Source organism: Sceloporus undulatus, chromosome 1, assembly GCF_019175285.1.
Source record: "Sceloporus undulatus isolate JIND9_A2432 ecotype Alabama chromosome 1, SceUnd_v1.1, whole genome shotgun sequence".
Lineage (NCBI taxonomy): Eukaryota > Metazoa > Chordata > Lepidosauria > Squamata > Phrynosomatidae > Sceloporus > Sceloporus undulatus.
Window position 1 is genome coordinate 219,901,014 of NC_056522.1, and position 24,305 is coordinate 219,925,318.

At 40.8% G+C, this 24,305-nt stretch overlaps 1 protein-coding gene across 4 annotated transcripts in view; it reads right to left on the reverse strand.

Moving 5' to 3' along the window:
- Window positions 1–24,305, reverse strand: part of GALNT13 (polypeptide N-acetylgalactosaminyltransferase 13) — a 268,667-nt gene that overhangs the window by 238,170 nt on the left and 6,192 nt on the right. For all 4 annotated transcript variants that reach the window (XR_006105156.1, XM_042480745.1, XM_042480727.1 and 1 more), the window contains exon 2: window positions 3,331–3,577. Coding sequence is in view for 3 of the 4 variants with exons in the window: in XM_042480745.1 (XP_042336679.1) it covers window positions 3,331–3,472 (142 nt within the window). In the remaining variant the exon portion in view is untranslated. The remainder of the gene's footprint in view (window positions 1–3,330; window positions 3,578–24,305) is intronic.

The window sequence follows — 24,305 nt, forward strand, 5'->3', positions numbered from 1 at the left end:
TTATTATTATTATTATTATTATTATTATTATTATTATTATTATTATTATTAACCTTTATTTATAAAGCGCTGTAAATTTACACAGCGCTGTACATACAATCTTTTTAATTAGACGGTTCCCTGCCCTCAGGCTTACAATCTAAAAACACATGACATAAAAGGAGAAGGGAAAGGTGGTGGGGCTAGTAGGCTAATACATATAAAGTACATAGCAATACAGGAAATGGTTCGATAAAACAGGCATCAAAAGAACATCAAATAGCAAGCGACAATTATGCAATGCCTGGGAACGCTTCTCTGAACAGGATGGTCTTCAACTCTGTTTTGAAGCTGGTTAAAGAAGTGATGGCCCTTGCTCGCGGGGGAAGAAGGTTCCAGGAGTGAGGGGCAGCGAGTGAAAAGGGGCAAATCCGAGATGGGGTACAGGAAATCCTGGGCTGGGACAGCAGACCTTGACTACCAGAACGGAGGGCCCTGGTGGGGAGGTGAGGAGAAAGAAGGTCTGATAAGTAAGGAGGGGCCAGTCCATGGAGGGCTTTAAACATTGACAGCAGGAGCTTGTACTGAATACAGAAAGGGAGGGGGAGCCAGTGAAGGGATGCCAACACAGGAGAGATGTGGTCAGAGCGGTGGGCGGATGTGATAATGCATGCAGCTGAATGCTGGACAGAGATTAAAGGACGGAGGTGAGAAAGAGGAAGCCCAGCCAGGAGGACGTTACAGTAATCCAGTCGTGAGATCACTAGGGCATGGACCAGGATCTTGGCAGTAGAGGCGGAAAGATATGGTCGGATTTTAGCAATATTGTACAAAAAGAATCGACAAGCCAACCAAGGCAGCGTCCATTATTGTTGATAATATGGTTTAAAATTTTACTTCTTGGTTACCTATTGCTCATCCGGATGCATACTCTGCTTCCATTTCTCTTTCTTGAACACAGCTGTAGTTAGGACAGTGTCCTAGATGCTGAAAAAATAGCAAAGAACTTCCTGCAGCTAATGATACTTTTAACTGTAGCTCCAAGAGGAAAATGCTCTAATGGCTTCAGTGTCTATTTGTTACGCCAGACACAATGTATTGGTGACTTATTGCTGTGCCTATTCATGGTATTATTCCCTTGCAATTTTGCTGCTACTGGAGTCCATGTTCCCTTTTCAGGTGGCTGCTGAAGACTATGCAGGCTGCTTTTCAAAGAAAGAAAGAAAGAAAGAAAGAAAGAAAGAAAGGGATCCCAGAACAATACTACCAATAGATTTCTAGAGACTCAGTGCAAACTATGCATTACTTAATTCAGCCCTGAAATCCCATGCTATAGCTTTGGATGTAAATATTTCAATACAATAAATTAATAATTGTTAAGGCAGAAAACATTAAGGCTCAAATCATATCAAGTGGACCAACTTGGGACAAACCCCATGTAACACAGTCAAAGACAGGTTATTTTAAAATGTATAGAGATCATCTTAATCAAGCTATACCACCTTCAAACATGTTCCATGATCCTTGCATGATATCTGTGCTCCCAAAGGGCCCTGGGAAGATTGTCATGGAGTTACACAGGCCAATACATACTTATGTACTTACTGTTTTGACATAGGTTCTAGATTGTAACTTCCTTCAGATGGATGGATAAACTACATTCTAAACTACTTATGCTAATAAGCTGTTTAAAAGGAGTAGTAATCCATCAGATATGCTGCTTTCTGGAACTCTTTTAAGTCTTAAGAAGTATAAGCTTTTCATAACAGCAATATTAAAATAGTTAGCAATGGCAGGTTACACACCGCCAAAAAGTACGTGTTTGGCATGTACTAGGGTTACGAAGGGGCGTCCTTTCTGGCATCATAACTGCGCCGCAAAAAGAACCCGCTTTTTTCAGGTTCTTTTTGCTGCATCAGGGAATTGTGCAGTTTGTCTGCTGTGGTTCCCTGGCGCAGCAAACATGGGCGCCAGCAGAGCACCCTTTTTGGGCGCTCTGTAAAGCGCCATTTATTGGGTTGAGTGGGATTTTAGGAAAAAAATGATTCCTTAACTATAGTTGTTTCTTAAAACAACACCACAAGATGTTTTAGTTTCATAAGAATTTTTTTTTTACTAGGACTATGGAGAAATGGTAATGGAACATAAACTGTAAATGCATTATGTGTATCTATACCTTTTAAAATCTGTGTCCATGAAAACTTACAACTTGCAAAATAATGGTCTCTCTTCAATTTTATCGTAGAATGGGAATGTAATTATTCATGCCTGTAACTTTGTTTGAATGGTCATTAATGAATTATCAAATTGAAACTTGAAACTGAAGAGTTGCTGTTAGGACCTCATAAAATTCTGATAATGCCCTAAAGTAGAATTTAGCCTTAGACAGTTGTCTATACACCAGTCTTGTTAAACCATTATTATGTATTATTATATATTATGGAAACTGGAATTTTGGTGCAATAAATCAACAATCATCCAAGGTAAGAAAGAGTAAACTCCAGCTCCCAACAACCCTAGCCAGCATATCCAATGTTGAGAAATAATGGAAGCAGCAGTCCAGTAACATCTATAGAGCTGCATCTTACCCACCCCAAGTGGGAGTTATATATTCTCAAATGCCATCTCTTGTTAACAGAAGAGGGAACAGTGTAGGGATAAATTCTGAATTTGAGACTGTTATCATAACACCCTCAAGGAGAGTCCAAAAATGCTGGTGTCAAACTATGTAGAAAATAAAATTCTTTCACCTTTCATCTCCGTTAGGAGCAGGTCTTTTGCATAGTTAATTATTCTTGCCCACTCAAAACCAAGCCACCCCAAAACACTTTCAATAATAAGAGGGGTAACTCATCAGAGCCAGCATGATCCAGTGGTTTGAGTGTTGGACTATGACGCTGGAAACCAGGCTTCAGTTCCCAGCCCAGCAATGGAAACCCACTGGATGATCTTGGGGCTGGGTGAGTCACACACTCTCATCCCCAGAAAACCCCATGATAAGGTTGCCTAAGGGTCATCATAAGTCAGAAATGAATTGAAAGCCCACAACAACAAACTCATGATAATACATTGTTGAGTGAAAATCCACTTCCGCTCCAACTACAGTGGGGATTACAGCTTAACATAAAGGAGGAAAGTCCAAAAGGAGTCCAAAGGGTAAAGAATCATATGTAGATGTGGTCCTGCTAATCAAGAAGTCCTGGTACTTCAATCTTGTGAGCACTGGTTCCACTACACCATAAATGACTGATCAATAATTACCATAGAAGTCCAGCATACCACTGAGTAGAAATTAATAATCATCACAAGAGAAGTCCAAAACGCAAGTAAATAAGACCAGTTTTTGCTTACCCCTTAGAGCTGGTAGCAGGGACCTCTCTTTCTTGTCATCACATTTGTTACATTCACTGAAGTACAAGAGCAGAAACACATCCACCAGCACCCACATCAGGGAGGTGGCAAGAACCACCTTGCAGTAGACAAATCTCCTCATTCTTTAGTTAGTTTTTAGTTACACACTGTACTAAAGGCAGGTGTTGTTTTGATGATGGATCCAATCCAGTGGCACCAGCATGGACACAAAGATGAGAACATCCCACTGAAAATTAAAGAGAAGAGGAGAGTGGATTAATTAGCAGCAAACTGCATATGCAAAAAAGAAAAAAAAATCTTATCCCAATCTATTTTACTGTTCCCTTTTTCATAAATTAATGACTCCAAGGTATGCCAAAATAAAATCAGAAAACAAATCAACTTGTTTTCCAGAGAGAAACAAAGTGCAGAACCAGTGTTAACCAATGGTTGTTTTTTTTTAAATACTTTGATTTGAGTCTACCATATTTTTTAAAGCAATAACAAATGTTTATAAACAGGTAATGAATATTCACAAGCCTAGTACTAATACTGTCTAAAGTGGAATACAGTATCACAGTGACACCTGCTCATACATCACAGTTGCAACATTTTAGACCATTTTCAACAGGTGTGATTAAATTTGCCAATCCAGATGCATTGTTTCTTACACTTGCAATTTTACATCTTATGATCACATGAAAGCAGGCAAATGTGACATTTTAAAAGTAGGAGTGAGCATTATATCATGCTTCCTTTAATGACCGTTTCAGCATTTGATCAATTTATTGTCAAATATTTATTTTTGTTGATGACCATATGACTGAACCACACCAACAATGCATTAGCCAATGGCAGCTATATCTGCCCTGCCCTGCAGAAATAAACCAGTTTGACACTACTTTAACAGCCATGGGTCAATGCTATGGAAGTCTGGGATCTGTAGTTTTGTGTGGCACCAGGATACTCTAAGAGAAGCTGAATACACACTGCAGAAATAATCCAGTTTGACAGCACTTTAATTGCCATGACTCAATGCTATGGAATTCTTGGAACTGTAATTTGTAATGACCCCAGAGCTCTCTGAGGCAGAAGGCTAAATGTCTCCCAAAACTACAATTCCCAGAATTCTATAGCACTGAGGCATGGCAGTTAAAGTGGTGTCAAATTGTATTATTTCTGCACTGCATATGCAGCCAGAGAAGGCTAAATAACTCACAAAACTATAAATCCCAAAATTCCATAGCATTGAGCCATGGCAATTAAAGTGGTGTCAAGCTGCATTGTTTCTGCAGTGCTGACAAACCTCTGCAAGCACAACTCCCCCTTTCAATAGGAAGAAGTTTTCAGAAAGACATTAACAGTCTAATTAAGATATACATATATTGATGACTATATCCATGGAAATGTGAGTGCGACAATGGCACACTGATTTCTATCCTGCTGATGACGTCCTCCTGCGTGCCCAAATGAACCCGCTTGTAGTGGGTTATTTTCTTAACGGAGGGAGCCCGCATGGTTTGGTTGCTGCAGGCTCCCTCTGGAGGGAAAATATGCAGCTCCAGATTAAGAATTGCATTCCTAAATAATACAGAACTGTAATAGCATATCCACCTTGTTTAGGTAGGTTTATATATTTTAATACATGACGTGTTACATTTATATGTCTCCTTTCCTCCGAGAAAGACAAAGTAGAACTGTATACATAGGTGCCCTCCCCAATTCTATCCTTCCAGCAACTGTGTGAAGTAAGTTAAACTGAGATAATGATTGGTCCAAGATCGCCTTTTGAGTTTCATGAATGCAGATATGAACCTGAGCTTCCCCAAGAGGAAGCTGCTTGAGTTATTTACTTTTACCATTACACTTGTTCTTGCACATTCTCTGGGTTAGGGGCACAGGACCCCTGTGAATGTGGAAAAATCACAAATAACAAAAACACTATGTTTTTATCTGAGAAAACACCTCTCTGTGGATTTCTAGGTCCTCCGTTGCAACTCTGTGGTTAACATCTGCCAGACATTGACCATAGAATTGTGCTGGAGGAAATACAAATGCCTAGTGGAGTGTTCTCTCTAGAAATCTCTATGTCCTTCAGTGTAACTTTTGGTTAAAGTTGGCCACAGAGTTTCGCTGGAGGACCTAGATATTCCTAGAGAGAACTTATTAATAAAATCTGTGAATAATCAAATCCTTAAAAGTCGCCCTAACATCAAGGAAGAGTGGAAGAGAGAACAAGGGGCCAGCAACAGCCCAGTCACATTAATGAAGGGACATATAGTAGGGAATGCTTCCAAACCAATATGTAGGCACTTCCCTTCATTAACACAATTGTGAGAACTGGGATGATGTGAAGTCCTGAATCTGAATGGCCTTTAGAAAATAAAACCAAACAAAGGTAGAAAAACCCAAGGTAAAAGAGAAGAGAAGAGAAGGGAAAAGGGAAGGGAAGGGAAGATAGTTCACAGAAGTGCAGTTTACCATTCCCACATCCTGCCAAACCTTCCCAGAGGTTTAGTGGGTCCTCCTGAACAATGTGGGGTATGATGCGGAGGAAGAGGCAATGGGAAAGTATCGTTCTGTGAACTTCCTTGATGTTAAAGTTTTAATATCCAAGTCTAATTTGGACTGATTTCACCCCGCCTTAGCAATTTCCTATCCAACAGGGTCTTCTCAGAGATATTTCAGGGAATCAGATAGGTGCAGGGAAGGAGAAAGGGCAGGAAGTCTTCCTTCCATAACCCTCCTTAAGTTCACTTATCTAAGGATCCAAACTAAATTACCTTCACAGTGCTACAACAATACTTGCCTGTCCCTATGTATGGAGGCAAAGAACAACAGATTAAAATACAACAACAAATAGACACAGTAGAAAACATGAGCATCAATTAAAAATATATAATCAGTTAAAAAAAATAACCTCAGTTTTAAAAACATACTTATTAAAAACAATCAATTCATAATTTATAAACTCTTAATTTAAAAACCATCTGAATAGGCCTGCCAGAAGAGATTGGTCTTTGTTACACTTATACATTCAGACAGCATACCCAGCTGCAAAATCTCTTCCAGAAGGCCATTCCACAATTTGGAAGTGGCTAAGGGACATTCCCACTTGTCTTTTAACATGACGTTTTTTACAGCGATTCAGATTCAGGGGTTTTTTCGTGTCTGATTTGATTTTTGTTCGTCGTTCCCATTCATGTATAGGGTGCAAATTGATTCGTGTCAATTTACCCCGCATTCGTTCCCATTCCTTTTACTTTGGTGTTATTTTAAATCGGTTCAATTTGCTCCTCGTTCCGATTGTTTGTTTTTTTAAAAACAGCTGTCAATCAGAATGACGTCAGCATGTCGTCACTCAATTCGAATAATTTTGGTTTGGGGTTTTTTTGCTCCCCCGTTCCCATTTGTGCCCATTTTGGTTCTCACTTTTTGGGGGGCAGTTTTTTTTTTAAACAGCCAATGAGAAGCTTATTCGCTTAGTTTGCCAGGCGGCCCCGTGGTTTCCGGCTAGTAGTCTTCTTCCGGTCATTGTTTCTCCCTCCTCATGGTCATTCTACTATCATGGACACTATCCAGGCTCTGCTTATGTGCGTGAGGATCAATTTGCAGGCATGCTTGTTGCTTCAGAAATGGTTACAGAGAACTGAAGTTCTGGCTCTGTCGGCTCTCACGACTCTGGCCATGAGTTCACCACGTTATTTGATATTTTGGAACATGATTTCCTGTCTTCCTTTTTGCATGCTGTTCAGATGTGCTATGAACCGATGCTGAGAAGGTGGTGGGTGTACCCAAAGAGCGATGTCCACTAGAACGTCTTTGCAAGAACTGTCTGGTCAGACGGAATGTGGAAGCGGTACATCCGAATGCCGTGTGGGGTATTTAATATGATTGTGGAGGGGCTGCGTCCTCATCTAACCCAGCAGGACACACGTCTGCGAAAGGCTGTTCCAGTGGATAAGCAGGTCGCCATCGCCCTATATTTCCTTGCCACAAGGGTTCCTACTCAATCGTTGCCACTTTTTTTGGAGTGGGGAAGACTACAGCTTACAAGGCAATAATCCAAGTGGTGCTCTGTATGGAAATGGTGCTACTCAGGAAAGCAGTCTATCTTGGTGATTTCAGAAAGGTATGCCTATTTATTTGTTTCTTGTCTCCTTTTCAAAAGGGTTACATTAGAAGTCCTCTGCTTAACAGTTGCCAACCTATTCCTGACTGATTGAAGTAAAAATCCCCATGAGACATGAGTGCATGGGGAGGGCTATACAGAAGAAGGCAATCCCACATGAAACCTGGACCAACATTTCGTACTTTGTCTGGAAACCAATTGGCAACCAGTGGAGTGGTTTTAATATAGGTGCAATAGGATCACTCCTAGATGCACCAGTAACCAATCTGGCTGCCACGTTTTGTATTAACTGAAGTTTCCGAAATTGGTACAGAGGTAGTCCAATATACAGCACATTGTAGAAGTCCTGCCTCAGTGTTACCAATGTGTGCACTACCATCTTTAGGTCTTCAGTTTCTGGAAAGGACACATAGAAGTATTATAATGAGACACGCATACATTCTTGAAGAAGAAAACAGCAGAACAGAACAGAAATCATAAAAACTGAGCAGGATGAAGGGACACAATGGACTACGAAATGCCTGAACAATTTCACAACAGCAAGCAGCCTATTAAGTTCATGACTCTAATTTCCACTCTGCTACATTATTAGTTGCCTTGGGCCAGCATCCCAAGATATACTGGCTTTTAGCCCAAAGGTTCAATATATCCAGTCTTTGGCTTCAAACAATATTCTTTTTTCAAAATGTCTTTAAATGCATTTTAATTGAATTGTAATGGGAAAGAATGTTACTTTTTTCTCACATGTGAAATATTTGGGCAACTAGAGGGTTGCAAATTATCCAGGTCAGAACCACTCTGAAAATAGAACATATGAGGTCAGACCATTCTAGCCATGAGGTATGAAGTCAAAAAAAAAAGGGGGGGGATCTCTATTGGCAATTTAACAGCTAAATTAAAAGTGAATTTGGCTGTCTTGGGAATTTGGTGCTTTGTAACTGAAGATGGTAACGTAGAAAAAGTGCATGAAATGGGGCTTTTATAGATCTCATTATTGAAGACCAGTAAAACCATTATTGGTTAAGAAGAGTTGTTGTTAACAAGGTAAAAAGACTGATATATATATTATAGAGAAGAGATAAGTAATATGCTTTACATTATGTCTGTAAAATGGTTCTTGCTTATAAAAGAAATCAATTTGCAGGCAGCAAGGCCAAGTATAAAGATCATGTAAATCATGAGTCCTAAACCAAGGACAAGGGAATTACAGGAATAAATTATTACTCACTGTATTGCCCTGAAAGAGGATTATAATTGTTCTGGATTCATGATTTAGTAATACTCTAATAGAGAAAATGTAACTTCTGGGTTAAAGCAGGGCATAATCCTCCTCGGTTAGTTTTCCAGCCTCACAGCAATTAAACCTAACTGCAAATGTTTCCCTCAGCTTGTCTGACTCAATGGTCCAGGAGGTTCATCAAACTGAATGAGCTGAATTGCAGGATCACTCCTTTTCTAAGGATGTGATAAACACATAGACATTTTACTGCCCCCTTGAAAACCAGTGGAATCAAGAGCAATTTTGAGGCTAAAACAGTCAAAGGAACTTGTGGTCTCAGTAGTTGGCAGCCATGATTTGATCATGGTAGTTGGCAGCCTTGATTTTTCCAAGTCAGAATTCCTAATTTCTGCAAATTAACTCTGTGCACTTATCTTCTTGTTGCTGTTGTTTGCCTTCGAAAAACAGCTCTTGCCAAGCTGTTTTAACTGATGTTATTCCAGTTAAATGTTTTTATTGTTTTTATTTTGTATTGATGGGAGGGAGGGTAGAATGGTGGGGGTTTCGGGGACTGTTTCATTATTATTTTCTGACTTTTGTATTTGAAATGTTCCTTGCTGTTACCTGCCTCGATCCTCAAACGGGAGTGGCAAGATACAAATAAATATTATTATTATCATTATTATTTTTATTATTATTATTATTTGAGTCATTTCTCATTTATGGCAACTTTAAGGTGACTCATAGGGCTTTCTTGACAAGATTTGTTCAGAGGGATTGGTACTACCTGCTTTTCACCTAGTGGGGATTCAAACCCTGGTCTCCCAGAGTCCTAATCCAGCACTCAAATTGTACCACACTGGATCCCACTGACTACAATTAGTACCAAATCATTATGTAGGATAACAATGGTGTTGCTCCTGAAATTCTCAACAGCCCTAATCAACATAGCCAATATCAGAAATGATGGGAATTGCAGTCCAAAGACATCTTAAGGGCTGCCTATTTCCTATCCCTTTCATAAAAGTATCACCCTTCCCCAGGTGATTTGTCATAATCATGTACAGTGGACCCTTGTTATATGCTGAAGTTTGGTTCCAAGATCCCCCGTGGATAACAAAATCTATGGATGCTCAAGTCCCATTAACTATACTGACATAGCAAAATGGTATCCCTTATTTTTTAAAAAAAGGGAAATCAAGGTTTCATATTTGAAATTTATACTTTTTTGGAACATTTCCAAACCACGTATAAGAAATCCATGTATAAGAAGGGCCGACTGTATCTTGTAGGCTATATTTAGAGGAAGGTCATTCTCAACCACCTCTTTGCTTAAGAAAACCCTATGAAATGAATGGAGTCACCATGTGTCAACAGGTGACTTGAAGTCAGATGCACACCACCACCACCACCACCACCACAACAACAACAACGGTGAGTTTTCAGCTGTCATACCAAATTTTATCTGATATAGGTGTGGTACATAGTGCGAACAAGTGGCGTACTGGCGCCAATTCTAGGGTTAGGGACCACATGGCAACTGCACAGTCCCTAACCCTAATATGTGCAGGCAGCGTAACAATGGCGGTCTGTCTCGCGCCATAAGGAATTATCTTACATTCCTAGAAGGAGAATAGAAATGGTAGTCATAATAAGTCCACACATCACTGGGTAGAAAAATTCATATTACAAACCTGTCATTCTAAATTTTAGCAAGATTACTATATTTTTCATGTGATAACTAACTATAAGTCAATATCTCCATGTAGGGTTATTTAAAAAATGCCCTGAAGACAGGCAAAGAAAAATGGAGGCCAAAGTAGTCCTGCTGGCTACATTCAATACACAGATTAACATGGAAATCACTCCTCCCAGAGTCACAAAGTATACAGTATATACACTGTATACCCCACTCTCTTCCATGCCAGCATTCTTGGAAGATCCCAGCCACAAATGCAGGAATAAACTCTTCTAGAACATGGCCACATAGTCTGAAAAACTAACAAAAAACCAAAGGTATGAATAGTTTTGTAGGTCACATGAACTGAGATTAAATGTGTTTCTATATGTGGCTTTTATTGTTCAATTAGCATGCTTAATTTGAAGAATTTTATAGGAGGCACAGATGACATCAACTTCTAATTGTGCCACATTTTGTCCCAGATTTTCTCTTTCCATTAAAAAAAAAGGTGTCCAAGAGGGAACGGGCAGAATAGCTGCTCAACGTCCTCTAATAGTTCAGCACTAGTCATATGGAAACATCCAGGGTGCAATAAGGGTATTTTAAAAAACACTTGTATTGACATATAAGAGGGTTCTTTCGTCTCATAAAATTAGCATAATTGTTAATGAAGTATCACCTTATTCATGGAAAAATATAAATATTGTCTCTATTTAGAAGCATGGACAATGAACTTTAGTGAGCCTCACCCTTGCATGCTTCCTTCTCTCTAGTGGCATCATTAAGGGGGTGTGGCGTGTGGGAACCTTAGCAGGTGGTGCCCTAATGGGGGAAATGGCACCACTTACCTTCAAACATTTGCCTTTTGGCAGAAATGCACTGAGCACGCTCCTGTGCCACTTTAAAATGAAAGCTTTGTAAAGTACTCATGATAGGTTCTCCTGGTCCAGGGATGGCGGTAGCTCCACCTGTCCTGAACGGGATCACGCTCCCCGTGAAGGACTCGGTATGCAGTCTGGGGGTGCTGCTTGACTCATCGCTCCATCTTACATCTCAGGTGGATGCGACAGTCAGGAGCACCTGTTATCAGCTTCGGCTGATACGCCAGCTGTGTCCCTACCTAGGCCGGAGAGACTTTGAAACTGTAGTACATGCTCTGGTAACCTCTCGCTTGGATTTCTGCAACGCGCTCTACATGGGGCAACCCTTGTACCATACTCGGAAGCTGCAATTAGTGCAGAATATGGCAGCCCGACTGGTCACTGGAACATCCAGGGCCACTCATATAACACCGGTGCTTAAAGATCTACACTGGCTGCCTATTCACTTCCGGGTGCAATACAAGGTGTTGGTCATTACCTATAAAGCCCTAAATGGCTTGGGCCCAGGGTATCTGGAGGACCGCCTCTCTCCATATAATCCGCCCCGCACACTCAGATCATCCGGGCAGTAACGTTTAAATGTTCCAGAGGCCAGATTAGCTTCCACCTCTAGGAGGGCCTTTACCACCTCGGCCCCCAAACTCTGGAACTAGCTGCCCGTTGAGCTCCGCTCAGCTACCTCCCTAACCCAATTTAAGAAGGGGTTGAAAACCTATTTTTTCGAGCAGGCCTGCCCCTGACTCTTGTCCCCAGATTTGCTTTCCTCCCTTACTGTTAGCTGGCACGAGTTTTATTGTTTTTATTGCATTGGTTTTAATGTGTTTTTAGTATTATCGTATGCTGTATTATTGCATGTTTTCCTGTTGTACACCGCCCTGATTCCAAGAAGGGCGGTATATAAATAAATTATTATTATTATTATTATGAGTTACATAATGGGTAACACCAACCCTAGTGTCACCACTGCTTCCCTTTTGTCTGCCATGGTAGCCCTAATAGAGATTTGAAGCTCTGACTTCCATTTTAGGTTAATCACATATTACAGTATCATCTGTAATCTGGTATTAATCTTAACTATGGTTTATTTCAAAAAGTCTTTACAAAATAAAGTTTGCAGTTGTGTGTGTGTGTGTGGGGGGGGGGGGGGTCCCAGACAAGCAAGATTTATGAACTAGCATTTAAAGTTGGCTGGCTTCAATAAGCTATAGTAAAGATTAACCAGTCCATCAAGGTTTGAATGTCACAACAAATCTCAGTAAAAGCTAAAGTAGAAATGAAAGCTCCTACATTCAATTTCCCAAGTGTGATATAAGAGACATTGGGGAGTGGGGCAAATAAATCCAAGGATGACTTCAGCTAATTTTCATAACACTGAAGTATATTCTAACCTAATATCCAAAAAAGTCCACCATATGTAAAACTAAAAGCACACAAGTGTTCCACATTCCACAATGTTGGCATACATTCTTCCAACATTGTAGTAGTCCTGTTTCCATTTTCTGTTCCTTGCCTTAATGCCCAGTATCAAAATTCATATCTAAAGTTATGCTACCTATGCATCTGGCACCAATTTAGAAATGGACAGTGATGAATAATGTCATAAATAGCAATGCTGTCCATTTCTCCCCTCTTCCCCAATATATTTTAGGTATCTATCCCAACCTTAGATTTTAGGCAATAGTACTTATGTAAAATGCATGACTGTAAAGTATTACTGAATTGAATTCAGCAGTGTTATTGCCTTCTTTCGTATGCATTTAACTTTCCCCAGCTGAATTCATCAACCGTTTGACTGTGAGCCACTGCGTTTGACAGCAGTTGCTTGGCAACAAAATTAGTAGTCCTCTCCATAGTACCTGTGGAGCCTGCATTCTTATATTTTGGTTGAATTCTGTGACACTTCCAATGCATGAAGCTGTACAGCCACTTTGCTGAGCATGCATGATGATTCATATGAAACAGACACAAAGAGAATTAGGTATATAAGTTGCAAAGAACTGATGAGCTTCAAATAGTTCATAAGAACACATGTAAAGTAATAGCTAAGAAACTGAGGCTACATTCCTACACACAGTTATTTGGAAATATCTTCTAGTGAACTTGGTGAACTAGGACACCCTCAAATCTCACCTATAGCACAATATCCTTTAAGGTGCAATCCTATCCATTCATATCTGGGAGCAAGTTCAACGACACTTAGTATAGCTTGCTCTGAGTAGACTTGCATATAACTGCACTGTTAATAGTTTCAGGCAAGGCACTGTCTTCTGAGCCTTGCTTTCTATTCCTGCATAACAAACGTACCAGACAGCACTGGGACATTTCAACAAACATAATTTGCAGGGCTGTCTAAGGATTACTTTAAAATGCACATAATTAGAATGGTTGGATCCAAGAAATGCACTTATATTCCTTTTTCTCCTCCTTCATATGAAAATGAAACAAAATGCACAGATCTCCTTCCACTTGTACAACTTCTTGAGAGCATAAGAATGGCTGCAGAACCTACCTTTAGCCTCTGTGAGAATGGCTATAGAGCTTAGGCTCAGCACAATGTAAATGCTCATGCAACTTCTTCTGTTTAACTGCCTTACAGTTCCTCATATCCAGCCTATTCAGGGATTGAAAGGGAAGTGGAAAAAATTTAAGCCTTCTTTCCAGCTTCTTTAGGAAAATGTTGCTGAATTTTACATTTAATTGGAGTACTAGAATGAATATAGTGTGAATACAGTAGGCCTCTAGTATCTGCTGAGATTTGGTCCCAGGACCCCCATGGATACAAAAATCTCTGGGTTTTCCAGTTCCACTATATACAATGGGGTAGTAAAATGCTGTCCCTTACATAAAATGGCAAAATCAAGGTTTGCATTTTGGATTTTAAAAAAAATTCAGGTCATAGATGGTGGTATCCACGGATGCAGCATCTGTGGATACAGAAGGTCCACTGCATACAACATCAAAACCCTGTTATCATTTTTTGGCACAAGGAATGAAAGGGCTCATCTTTTCACAGATGACACTTTAGTCATTCTGTCTACAATGTGTAAAATTAGTTTAGCAGAAACTACATTTTAGTATATAGCAGTAAAACTATCCTGTTTGACATATGTACATTGAGTTGTAATATTGTATGTTTGTTTGCTTAAAAATGCAATTTTAGGAACACTAGTTGATATAATTAGTTTGTATTTGATGAAGCGGATCAACACAGAAATACATTCTGTGGAAGATGTAATTTAATATATAAATTAAATCCACCACAGATTGTACAGTTTGTATCGAGAGCCACTATGGGTTCAAATCCCAGCTTGGCTGTAGAAACCCATTGGGTGACCTTGGGAGAGTAAGGTCATCATAAGTCAAAAATAACTTGAAAACGCTCAACAACAATATATAGTCTATATCAAAGCAGAGCTTTACAACAAATGTTGTCATATGCAGCAGGAATAATTTTGCTCTATTATCTGAACTGAGATAGGAAGGCAAAATACATAGCCAACCCTATTACCTACAGCAGAATCTCTCAGCCTCATGCCTCTCATCTTCTTTAGCCAGCACAGCCAACAAATCTGAAGGATGATACCAGACTGGGGATGGCTAACCTACAGACAGGTTTCATAGAATACATTCATTACCTTCATAATGCTTAAACAGCTAGGCTACAAACGCAATTAGACATCAATTGTTTTTGTGGGGGAAGGGAAATTGTCCCAGAGCTTGCATATGGATGTGACACTCTATGACTTGGGGGGAAAGGGCTAGAAGAAATGCCTCAGTTAAAAAAATCAAAATCTGTCTTCAAAAGATCCTCAGTGATATTGCTGATGTGTACAAATGTCATTACTACCAGAATCAGTGCAAGAACACATTTGCATGTAATTTGAGGATTGTTTTCCACTGTTATTCTAGTTACAGTGAACTTTTAACTATCAATTATTGTACGATCAAAGTTTTGATCTTTAGAGAAAGGAAGATCAAGTATAGATGGATGCACCTTACTGAACAGGTAATATTTGGTTCTTAGTTCCTTATCCATCCTCCATGGTAAGAACATGTGGGTAGCTGAGGTCATGTGGTCCCAGAGACTCCTTCAAAGAGTCTGGCTAGGCTAGAGACCTGTGTTCTCACATACAATGAGACCTATGGAAAGATATGGCCGTATCTTTAAGATCAACTCAAGACATGCACGCAGGGTAGGGGATCTTTTATGTGACTGGAGGAGAACAGGTGGGGTGTGACTCCACTACTTTCCTAGATTAACAGCATTTGCCCTAATTTGAAAGACTTAGGCCTTTAAGAGTCCTGGTGGTGCAGTAGTTACATGTTTGTAATGCAGCCACTCGCTCACAAACCATAAGGCTGCAAGTTCAATACTAGCCAAGGGCAAAGGCTTGACTCAGGCCTGTATCCTTCTGAGGACGTTAAAATGAGTACCCAGCTTGTTGGGGGGCAATTAGCTTACAGTTGTAATCCATTTAGAGACTGCTTAGGTGGTATGAAGCAGTATATAAATGAAGCTGCTATTGCTATAGCTTGGGATAGGCTGCCACATTCTATTAGATAGCTGAGTATTTGTAGCCAAGTCTCTAGCTCAGGTCTTGTAGGTACTGCCATAAGTACAGAACTGGGACCCATTCAAGACTAGTTTGGATCTTGAACAGGTCCCAGTTCTGTACTTATAGCAGTTTTAGAACATTGTACGCTGTATAAACAAAATTACTGGCATCTATGATTGGTGTCCTACCCTATGTTTGTAATGTTGCTATCCATCTGAAGAGAGGTTTAGTCTTTCCAAAGTTCACACTTGGAATTATATGATTTTTGCTGCTGTTCTTGAAGCATTTTTCACTCGTAATGCTCTGCTAGCAAAATATTTTGTTAACATTTCCCAAATTTAGAAAAGCATTCACGTTACCCCCACTTTAATGCCCTGCTATCTGCAGTTTTGGAAGCAAGATATCATGGATTTCCACATCAGGAATACAAGTGCCCATGAAAAGGGTGGAGAAATAGCTTGCCATTTTTAATGACATTGTTCTGTTGTTGTGCTTTTTAAAAATTACTCTTATTTCCCCCCCTCAAAAAAATTCCCTGGAAGATCAGGTGAGTTTTATTTCTTTTCTTCCTTTCTCATTAAGATTCCCCAATTACAGATGAAGTAGCCAGATTCTGTGCAGCTGCCAGTGCCTACTGTGGACCCTTTGTAATTATATAACTTAATGGAATCTATAAAGCCTGGCACTGATTACAATATCATAACTGATTAAAGTATGCTCCTTTACGTATTGTTGTATTGTGCATTTTAATAGTATCACTGTAATTTACTGTTTATTTTATGGACTACCCTTTGGGGATTATTAAAAAAAAATCACTTACTTCTTAGGTACAGGGACAATGCTAGCAAGCTTTCCTGTCCAAGAGCTTAATAACAAAGGTGTTGCTCCACAATGCTCCAGAATGATATTTTTGAAAGCAGCTGCTCTAAATGATTAAGTGATACCGTTTCAGGCGTGTGTACTATTTTCTATATGCTCATTTCCTGGCAAACCAATGCTTCACGGGTCAATCTTATTTTTCAGTTTTATCTGCAGCAATATAAATCAGAGTCTGTGCAGCTGCAGCTCAAGTACAATCTTACGGCTGTCAAGCAAGACACAGCCATCTGCCTCTTCTTCAGAAGCACAACAGTCACTCCCCCTTCCCACCTGCCTCCTTATCATTAAAAGTCTTCTATTCACTCGCATTATATTTCAAGGACCTTGGAACTTCTCATTGGTGGTATTTGCATGGATCTGTTGTGTTATTCATAGGGGATTTGGTACAGGGAAAAGGAAAGAGACAGCTTAAAGCAGAGGCAGGAAATACATGGTCATCCAGATGTTGCTGGACCGTAACTGCATCCTGACTATCACACACAGAGATATTATAGGCCAACAATATCTGGAGGGTTTCACCCCCCTTTTTAAAGTGAGCAAGTACCACTCCAGAGACATAAGGGATGTGCAGATGGGCGGCTCCATGCCTCCTGTTTTTGCCCCAGAAGGGGGCTACGGCAACCAGATGCTGCAGCCTCCGGAAGGTCAAAATAAACTCCATTTCCCAGTGGGTTCTTTTTGCATCCTCAAAGAGGTGCCATTGGCATGCTTACGTGCCATGATGATGCTCCTTATGCATAGCACCATTTGGGCACTGCACCCAAGGGACGTCATCATGTGTACAGGCACGTGCCAAGATGGTGCCCAGATAGTGGAACTAGTGCTCCAAGTGTGTGCACACTCTGCCCCAGTTTAGCCCTAGCTCGCAGTCAGGCCAGTACAAAGTGCCGGTCTGTACTGCTCTATATAGTCGTGCAAGTCTGAAATATCAGTATGAATAATAATAATAATAATGTTTATTTATATTCTGTTTAATCTCAGGGAATCCAAGCAGATTACAGCCGTAAAATACAGTACAATTAAAAGATTAACAATTCCAAAAATCCCCCACCCTCCCCCCTCACATAAAAACATAATCAAGTCCTAAAAAGAGATTAAACTGAAAAGAGAGTTAAAACTTTAATATACAATGCACGAAAATGAAATAAAAATTTGAAGTGGAGTCCGAGTAGGGTACATAAAGATAAGAGATGGAAGATGAAAGGGAAAAGGAGGGTGGGGAGGCAGGTCAGCAAGGTTGTTCTAGTCTGGAAAGGCCTGCCGGAAGAAATGCATCTTAATAGCCTTCTTGGAGGTATCCAAGGTGGTAATCTGATGGATCTCGTCCAGCAGGTCGTTCCAGAGTCGAGGAGGAGCTGATGAAAAGGATCTCTGGGTCACTGCAGTAAGTCAAGTTCTCTTAGGTTGGAGCATATTCTTCCCAGTGGAATGAAGAGTGCAGGGTAGATTATATGGGAGAAGGTGCTCCTGCAAGAAGTCAGGACCGAAGCCATGTAGGGCTTTAGAGGTTAAAACCAACATCTTATTTCTTGCCTGGAAGCTAATAGGCAGCCAGTGAAGGGATTTTAAAACTGGTGTGATGTGGGTAGATCTAGGTGTGCCAGTAACCAACCTGGCAGCCATATTCTGTACCAGTTGAAGTTTCCAAACTTGACTCAAGAGTAGCCCATGTAGAGTGCATTACAAAAGTCGAGCCAAGAGGTTACCAGCACATGTACCATTGTTTCAAGGTCTCCCTGCTCCAGGAAGGAGCACAGCTGGCATATCAGCTGAAGCTGATAGTAAGTGCTCCTGACCGTCGCATCCACCTGAGCTATCAGTCTAGGAGCACCCCCAGACTGCAAACAGAGTCCTTCAGGGGAGGTGTGACCCCATCCAGAACTGGCTGGCATAACACCCTTCCCGGATTGGGGATTCCTATTACAAGCACCTCCGTTTTACCTGGATTAAACTTGAGTTTGTTTTCCCTCATCCAGTCCATTACCACATTAAGACAGGCATTCAGAGGAGATATGCCATCCTTAGTCACTGCGTCAGTCTGAGACATAGAGAAATATACTTGGGTGTCATCAGCATACTGATAACACCCTGCCCCACGTCTCTGGGTGATCTCACCCAGCAGCTTCATGTAAATGTTAAACAGTATTGAGGGACACGACCTAAGCTCCAGCTTGGTCAAATAACTGTCCCCAAACGACACCATCTGGAATCTACTCAAGAGGACCAGCAGGGTCACACTTCCCCTGTCGGTGCCCAGACAGAGATCATCGACTAAGGCGACCAAGGCTGTCTCAACTCCGTAGCCCAGCCTAAATCCAGTTTGAAATGGATCTAGAAAATCTGTTTCTTCCAAGATTGCTTGGAGTTGAATGGCAAATGCTCTCTCAGTTACCTTGCCTAAGAATGGTAACAATGAAACAGGTCTATAGTTGTTTCTGTCCAGGGGGTCAAGGGAAGGCTTCTTTAGAAGTGGTTTAACCACTGGCTCCTTAAGGCAGGGTGGGAGGTAGCCTTCCCTAAAAGATGCATTGGTTATGTTCTTCAATAGTAACCTGATGGTATCATTCCCCTAGACAGCCAACCAAGCCGGGCAAGGGTCGAGAGAGTAAGTCGTCTTTTTCACGCAACCAAGAAGCTTGTCCACATCCTCAGTACTGCCAAACTCAAATTGATCCAGAAAACAGTATAGGCAGAGACGCTGGATACCTCTCCTAACGACTCAGTTTTAAAGCCGGCATCCAAGTCGGCTCTTATCTGAGAGATTTTGTCTGTGAATAGGGTTGCCATAAGGCAGGACCTCCAAACTGGGACAAATGTAGGACAAATGTAGGGCCACATTTTCAAATGTAGGACATGTTTTAAAAATGGAGGACACATGAAAAAATTGATACTTTTTTTAAAATGTTAATATAAATGCATGTTTCTTAGGCATGCTCAAAATGGAGGACATTTTGGCATTATTCCTAGACAGAAGGCTGAAATGTACTTCTCTTTCTGGCCAAACACCCCCCCCCCCAATTCTACAAGAACATTTCCCACTCCCAAGCAGGCATAGCATTTGCAAGATCACAGGCAGACCCTTGTGCCATTGCAAACTACATTTCCCACTTCCAAGCAGGCATAGCATTTGCAAGATCACAGATAGTCCTTTGTGCCATTGCAAACTACATTTCCCACTTCCAAGCAGGCATAGCATTTGCAAGATCACAGGCAGCCCCTTGTGCCATTGAAAACTACATTTCCCACTCCCAAGCCTTCTTAGCAATTCCCCCCTTCCTCCTTTTCCTTGCCCCCTCCAACCCCCCCAACCCCCTCATCCCCTCTTTTTCCCAGGTATGTCTCAACTTAGGAGGGATTTATGGGACAGATCCAAAGCCTTTTTTCTATTCTAATGGGGGCAAAGCCTTGAGAAGCTCTGGACCCCTGAGAAGAAGAGGAGGGGGGCTTAGAGAGAGGAAGAAAGAGAAAAAGAAGATGAGGAGGGGGGAGAAAGGAAGAAAAAGGAGAGGAGGAAGAGGAGGGGAAGAGGAGGAGAAGAAAAAAAACGGAACAATAATAAGAAGAGAAGGAGGGGAAAGCAAAAGGGGGAAGCAGCAGCTCGCCTGAGTGTAAATTCCTCCCTGCTCGGATGTTGCCCAAATAAGGAAGCAGAGGGCTGGCCAATAGAGGCAGGGCAGTGCAGCAGACCCCGCCCCTGCTGGGTTCAGTCCTCCTGCTGCTGTTGCTCCAGGCATGCTTCACAGGCAGCACTCTATAGAAGGCAGGCAGCAGCCCTGGGAGCTCAGAGTTGGGCAGCCACCCGGGGTCGGGGGCGGGACGGGACTGGGCACGCCCCCCAGGGGGCGGGAAAGTCCCGCCCACCAGCGTGAAATGGCAAGCCTATCTGTGAAGTGATTATTAAACGAAGGATTCAGGGTGGGGGGTAATTGAGTTGTTTTTTGAAAGATGTCTTGTAGCACCTTTGAAACTACCTGTGCAAAGTAAGCTGTAGCATAAGCTTTCATTGACCCTTTGCATACAAGTACAGTGGTACCCCGGGTTACGAATTTAATTCGTTCCGCCGCCGCGTTCGTAACCCGAAATCCTTCGTAAGCCAAAAAAGCCATAGGCGCTAATAGCGAAAGCCGCGATTTCGTGCGAAAAAGCGCCGAAAAGCACCAAAAATTTTTCGTAACCCGAAATAACCTTCGTAACCCGGAACAGTTTTTTTCTATGGATTTTTTTCGTAACCCGGAAATTTCGTAAGGCGGCGCATTCGTATCCCGGGGTACCACTGTACTACTGCAGTGATAGTTGATAACTACTACAACAATGGCTTTGTGAAGAAAAGCCTGAGAGGCCTATCAAGACCTACAAACAAATGGCAGTTCCAGTAACACTTTGGGAGCAATCCCAAACAAACTGAAAGAACATCTGAATGCTATTGCTATAGACAAGATCACACCAGGACAATTTAAAAAATGATACTACTTGGAATGTGCCAAATTATCTGATAATAACACACTGATTCCTAGATGCTTGGATAGAATCCAAACCAATGATGGCCCAAAACTCCTGTCAGTGACATCTGGTAAGACTGTGGGTAGTTCAAGTCACCACTCAGCATCCTGGGATAGTTTTTTTATTCAACTTCAATCCTTAAGATATCCAGCATGAAAGTGCTGTGTTCTGTCTGAGATAGACACAATGATTCCTTTGATATTCCCTTGCAGCCAGAAAACCACATCTGGTTCCATAGAAGACTGGTTATTCTCTAAAAATCATTGGTTAGTCCCTTGATATAATTCTGGAGGCTGATCACTTGTCATTCTAAAGACAGGCATTTTGCACCTCTGTCCTACTACAGGAAACACTGCATTTTCATTATCCATGGTACATACTGTGACCTTCTTCAGACATAGGATCCAGTCTTTTACAGTGTCAAGTTAATCCAATCCACTGAGTTCAGCGAGATTTAAGTAGCCTGTTGATAAGCAAGAAATATAGCCTACTCCCTTCACAGTTAGAGCATCCAAACAGTTTACAGGTTGACAAAGTTTGGCAAAATGAGGCTAGTCATTATGCAATTAATTCAGTCTTTCACACAACTGTTTTCACTTTACTTTCCTCTACGGATTTTCACAGGGGATGATCCTTTGTGCACCCAGCAAGATTAACATGTTCAGGGTTTATTGTTTTTAAAGCAAAAGATTAAATTCAGAATAAAATAAGAAATGAATCTGTAATTAAATTGTATGTTCTAGTATTGTAAATTTTCAATTTCTTAAACATGCCAGACATTCTGGTAGCTACAATGGGTCTCATTTTTTTTTAAAATAAATGCATAAAATCCTTTTTTCAGTTGTTTTGTCAGATTTGATTTTGAAAAATGGCATGGAGACACTGAGACTACAGACCCATAAGGCTTGTACTATATGTCTGTCAGCATATTTGATTTTTTTTTTGTTAGAGAAGGATTGTAAAAGGTTATTGTAATAGAAGAATATATTAAGCCCTGCATTGTAATAGAGTCACAACTTATTGTTAACAAAGAAACAAGGGGTTTGACAGACCGCTCTTAAGGGGCGGCCTGCAGCCGTCCCTTTTAGTGCCAGATTGGGGCCACAGCAACTACATGCCTGATTTTGTCTTTCCACAACACAAAAAGGAGCCACAAAAAGCAGCTCCTTTTTGCACCCTGGAAAGGGTGCTATAGCCGCTGGCACATGGCTTTTCCACACTCCTTTGGTGCTGTGGCATGTAGATGATGCGTCAGAGGAGCACCGTGACGCTGTGCGCCGTGTAGTGCAGCATGCAGCATCATGCCGGCCTGGGGGCAGAGTCAGGGCATGTGTCATGTGGACACAACACCCTGACTCCACCCCCCAGGCCAGCCTTATTGGCCGGTCTGTACAGATCCTAAATTTTGTTGGTGTTTGTTCATTCATTACATTTTGAACAATATACTAGGCAGTAAACAGAGAAAACATTCTCTTCATAGGTTTATAGAAGACTGGGCAATGCAAACATGCCAAACAAAAAACAAGATTTTTTGGGAAAATTCCATTTTTCTTTTCAGTTTTTAAAAAAGTTTTGAGATCTTTACTAGGTAAGTGTATCAAGTCAAAACTCAAAGTCAAGTGCATATATGAATCTGTCTTTCTATGGTATCCAGCTATGATATTTCTCTATTTTCATACCGTGACATCTTTCAGCAATACATTTAAGGCATGTTTCCATTAATGACTAAATGAAAATGAATGGTTCTTGCAGTGCCACTAATACTTGTTGTGTGCCTTCAAGTCATTTCTAACTTAATACAGCACTATGGTGAACCTATCACAATGTTTTCTAGACAAGATTTGTTGAGAAGGAGGTTGCTGACATCTTTCTCTGAGGCTGAGAGAGTGTGACTTCCCAAGATTACCCAGTGGGTTTCTGCCCTCAAGCAGCAATTTGAACCCTGGTCTACCAGAATCCTAGTCCAACACTGAAACCAATATATGACACTGGCTCTATAATATTTCTAAAAAGAGAGAAAATTTCAGTTTCCAAAACATGTGGTCAGCCTATTTTTTTTTTTTAATGAAGAAGATATGTAGGATCAAAGTGGGAGCCATTTAAAGACATGCAAGCAGATATTGTGGGAGTGGTGGAAGAAAAAGTCACATAGGAATGCTGGTCAAAAGGCTTGCACTAAATATCCAAACTGATTTTTCTTATTGCAGACCAAACAACAATATATTTTGTAGGCAATCACTCTGTATCACAGGTACTGAACTAGTATCCAACCTATAGTATGAATCAAACTGACAAAAATAATTAAATAAATGTGCTTTTTTTTACCTTGAACTGGATAGTCCCCATTAAAAGCAAACCCACTGATCCAGTTGTTAAGTTTATTGTTGTTGCATGTCTCCAAGTCATTTTTGATTTATGGCAACCCTAAGACAAACCTATCATGGGGTTCTCTTGGAGGTTTCTTCAGAGGGGGTTTGCCACTGACATCCTCTGAAGCAAAGAGAGTGTATTGTTAAGTCAAAATGGAGCTAAACTGCAGTGATTCGGTGGATTTGCTCTAGCTGTGAGTAACAATAGGATTTTGGCTATTTGTGAAGCAAATTAATTTGCTAAATACGGCTAGAAATCATGGCCAGCAATATATAACCTTTATTTTTTCTATTATTTTATTTTCTTGTATCTCCCAATATAGGGACTTAAACAGAGGATGAGAGAGTACTTTATCAATGAGCAATGCATATGTACCTTTTTGTGGGGAACGCTTTGAGTGGGTAGAGGTCTGAAGAGCATAGATCTGAACTTGCCAAATGAATTTTAAACTTTTGTTTCCTTTACAGTTTCTCGTAAGATGCTGCAAAGGTTTCATAAGGAGGATGTCTACTTCACCTGCTGTTCTTTGGCTGATAGTTCAAACATGCATATTTACAGCTGAACTTTGTAAGACAATCAGCTAAATACACAAACCATTGAAGCTACCAAGAGGCTTTATATCCTTCAGCAATGCCAATCATTTGGGAAATGGGTAAAGCCCACTATGCACATGCACAGAAGTCATCTGACAACTCCACTGGAATCCCAAACAGTGTTTGGAGTTTTTGTTTATTTCCCACTTGACACAGTGGGAGTT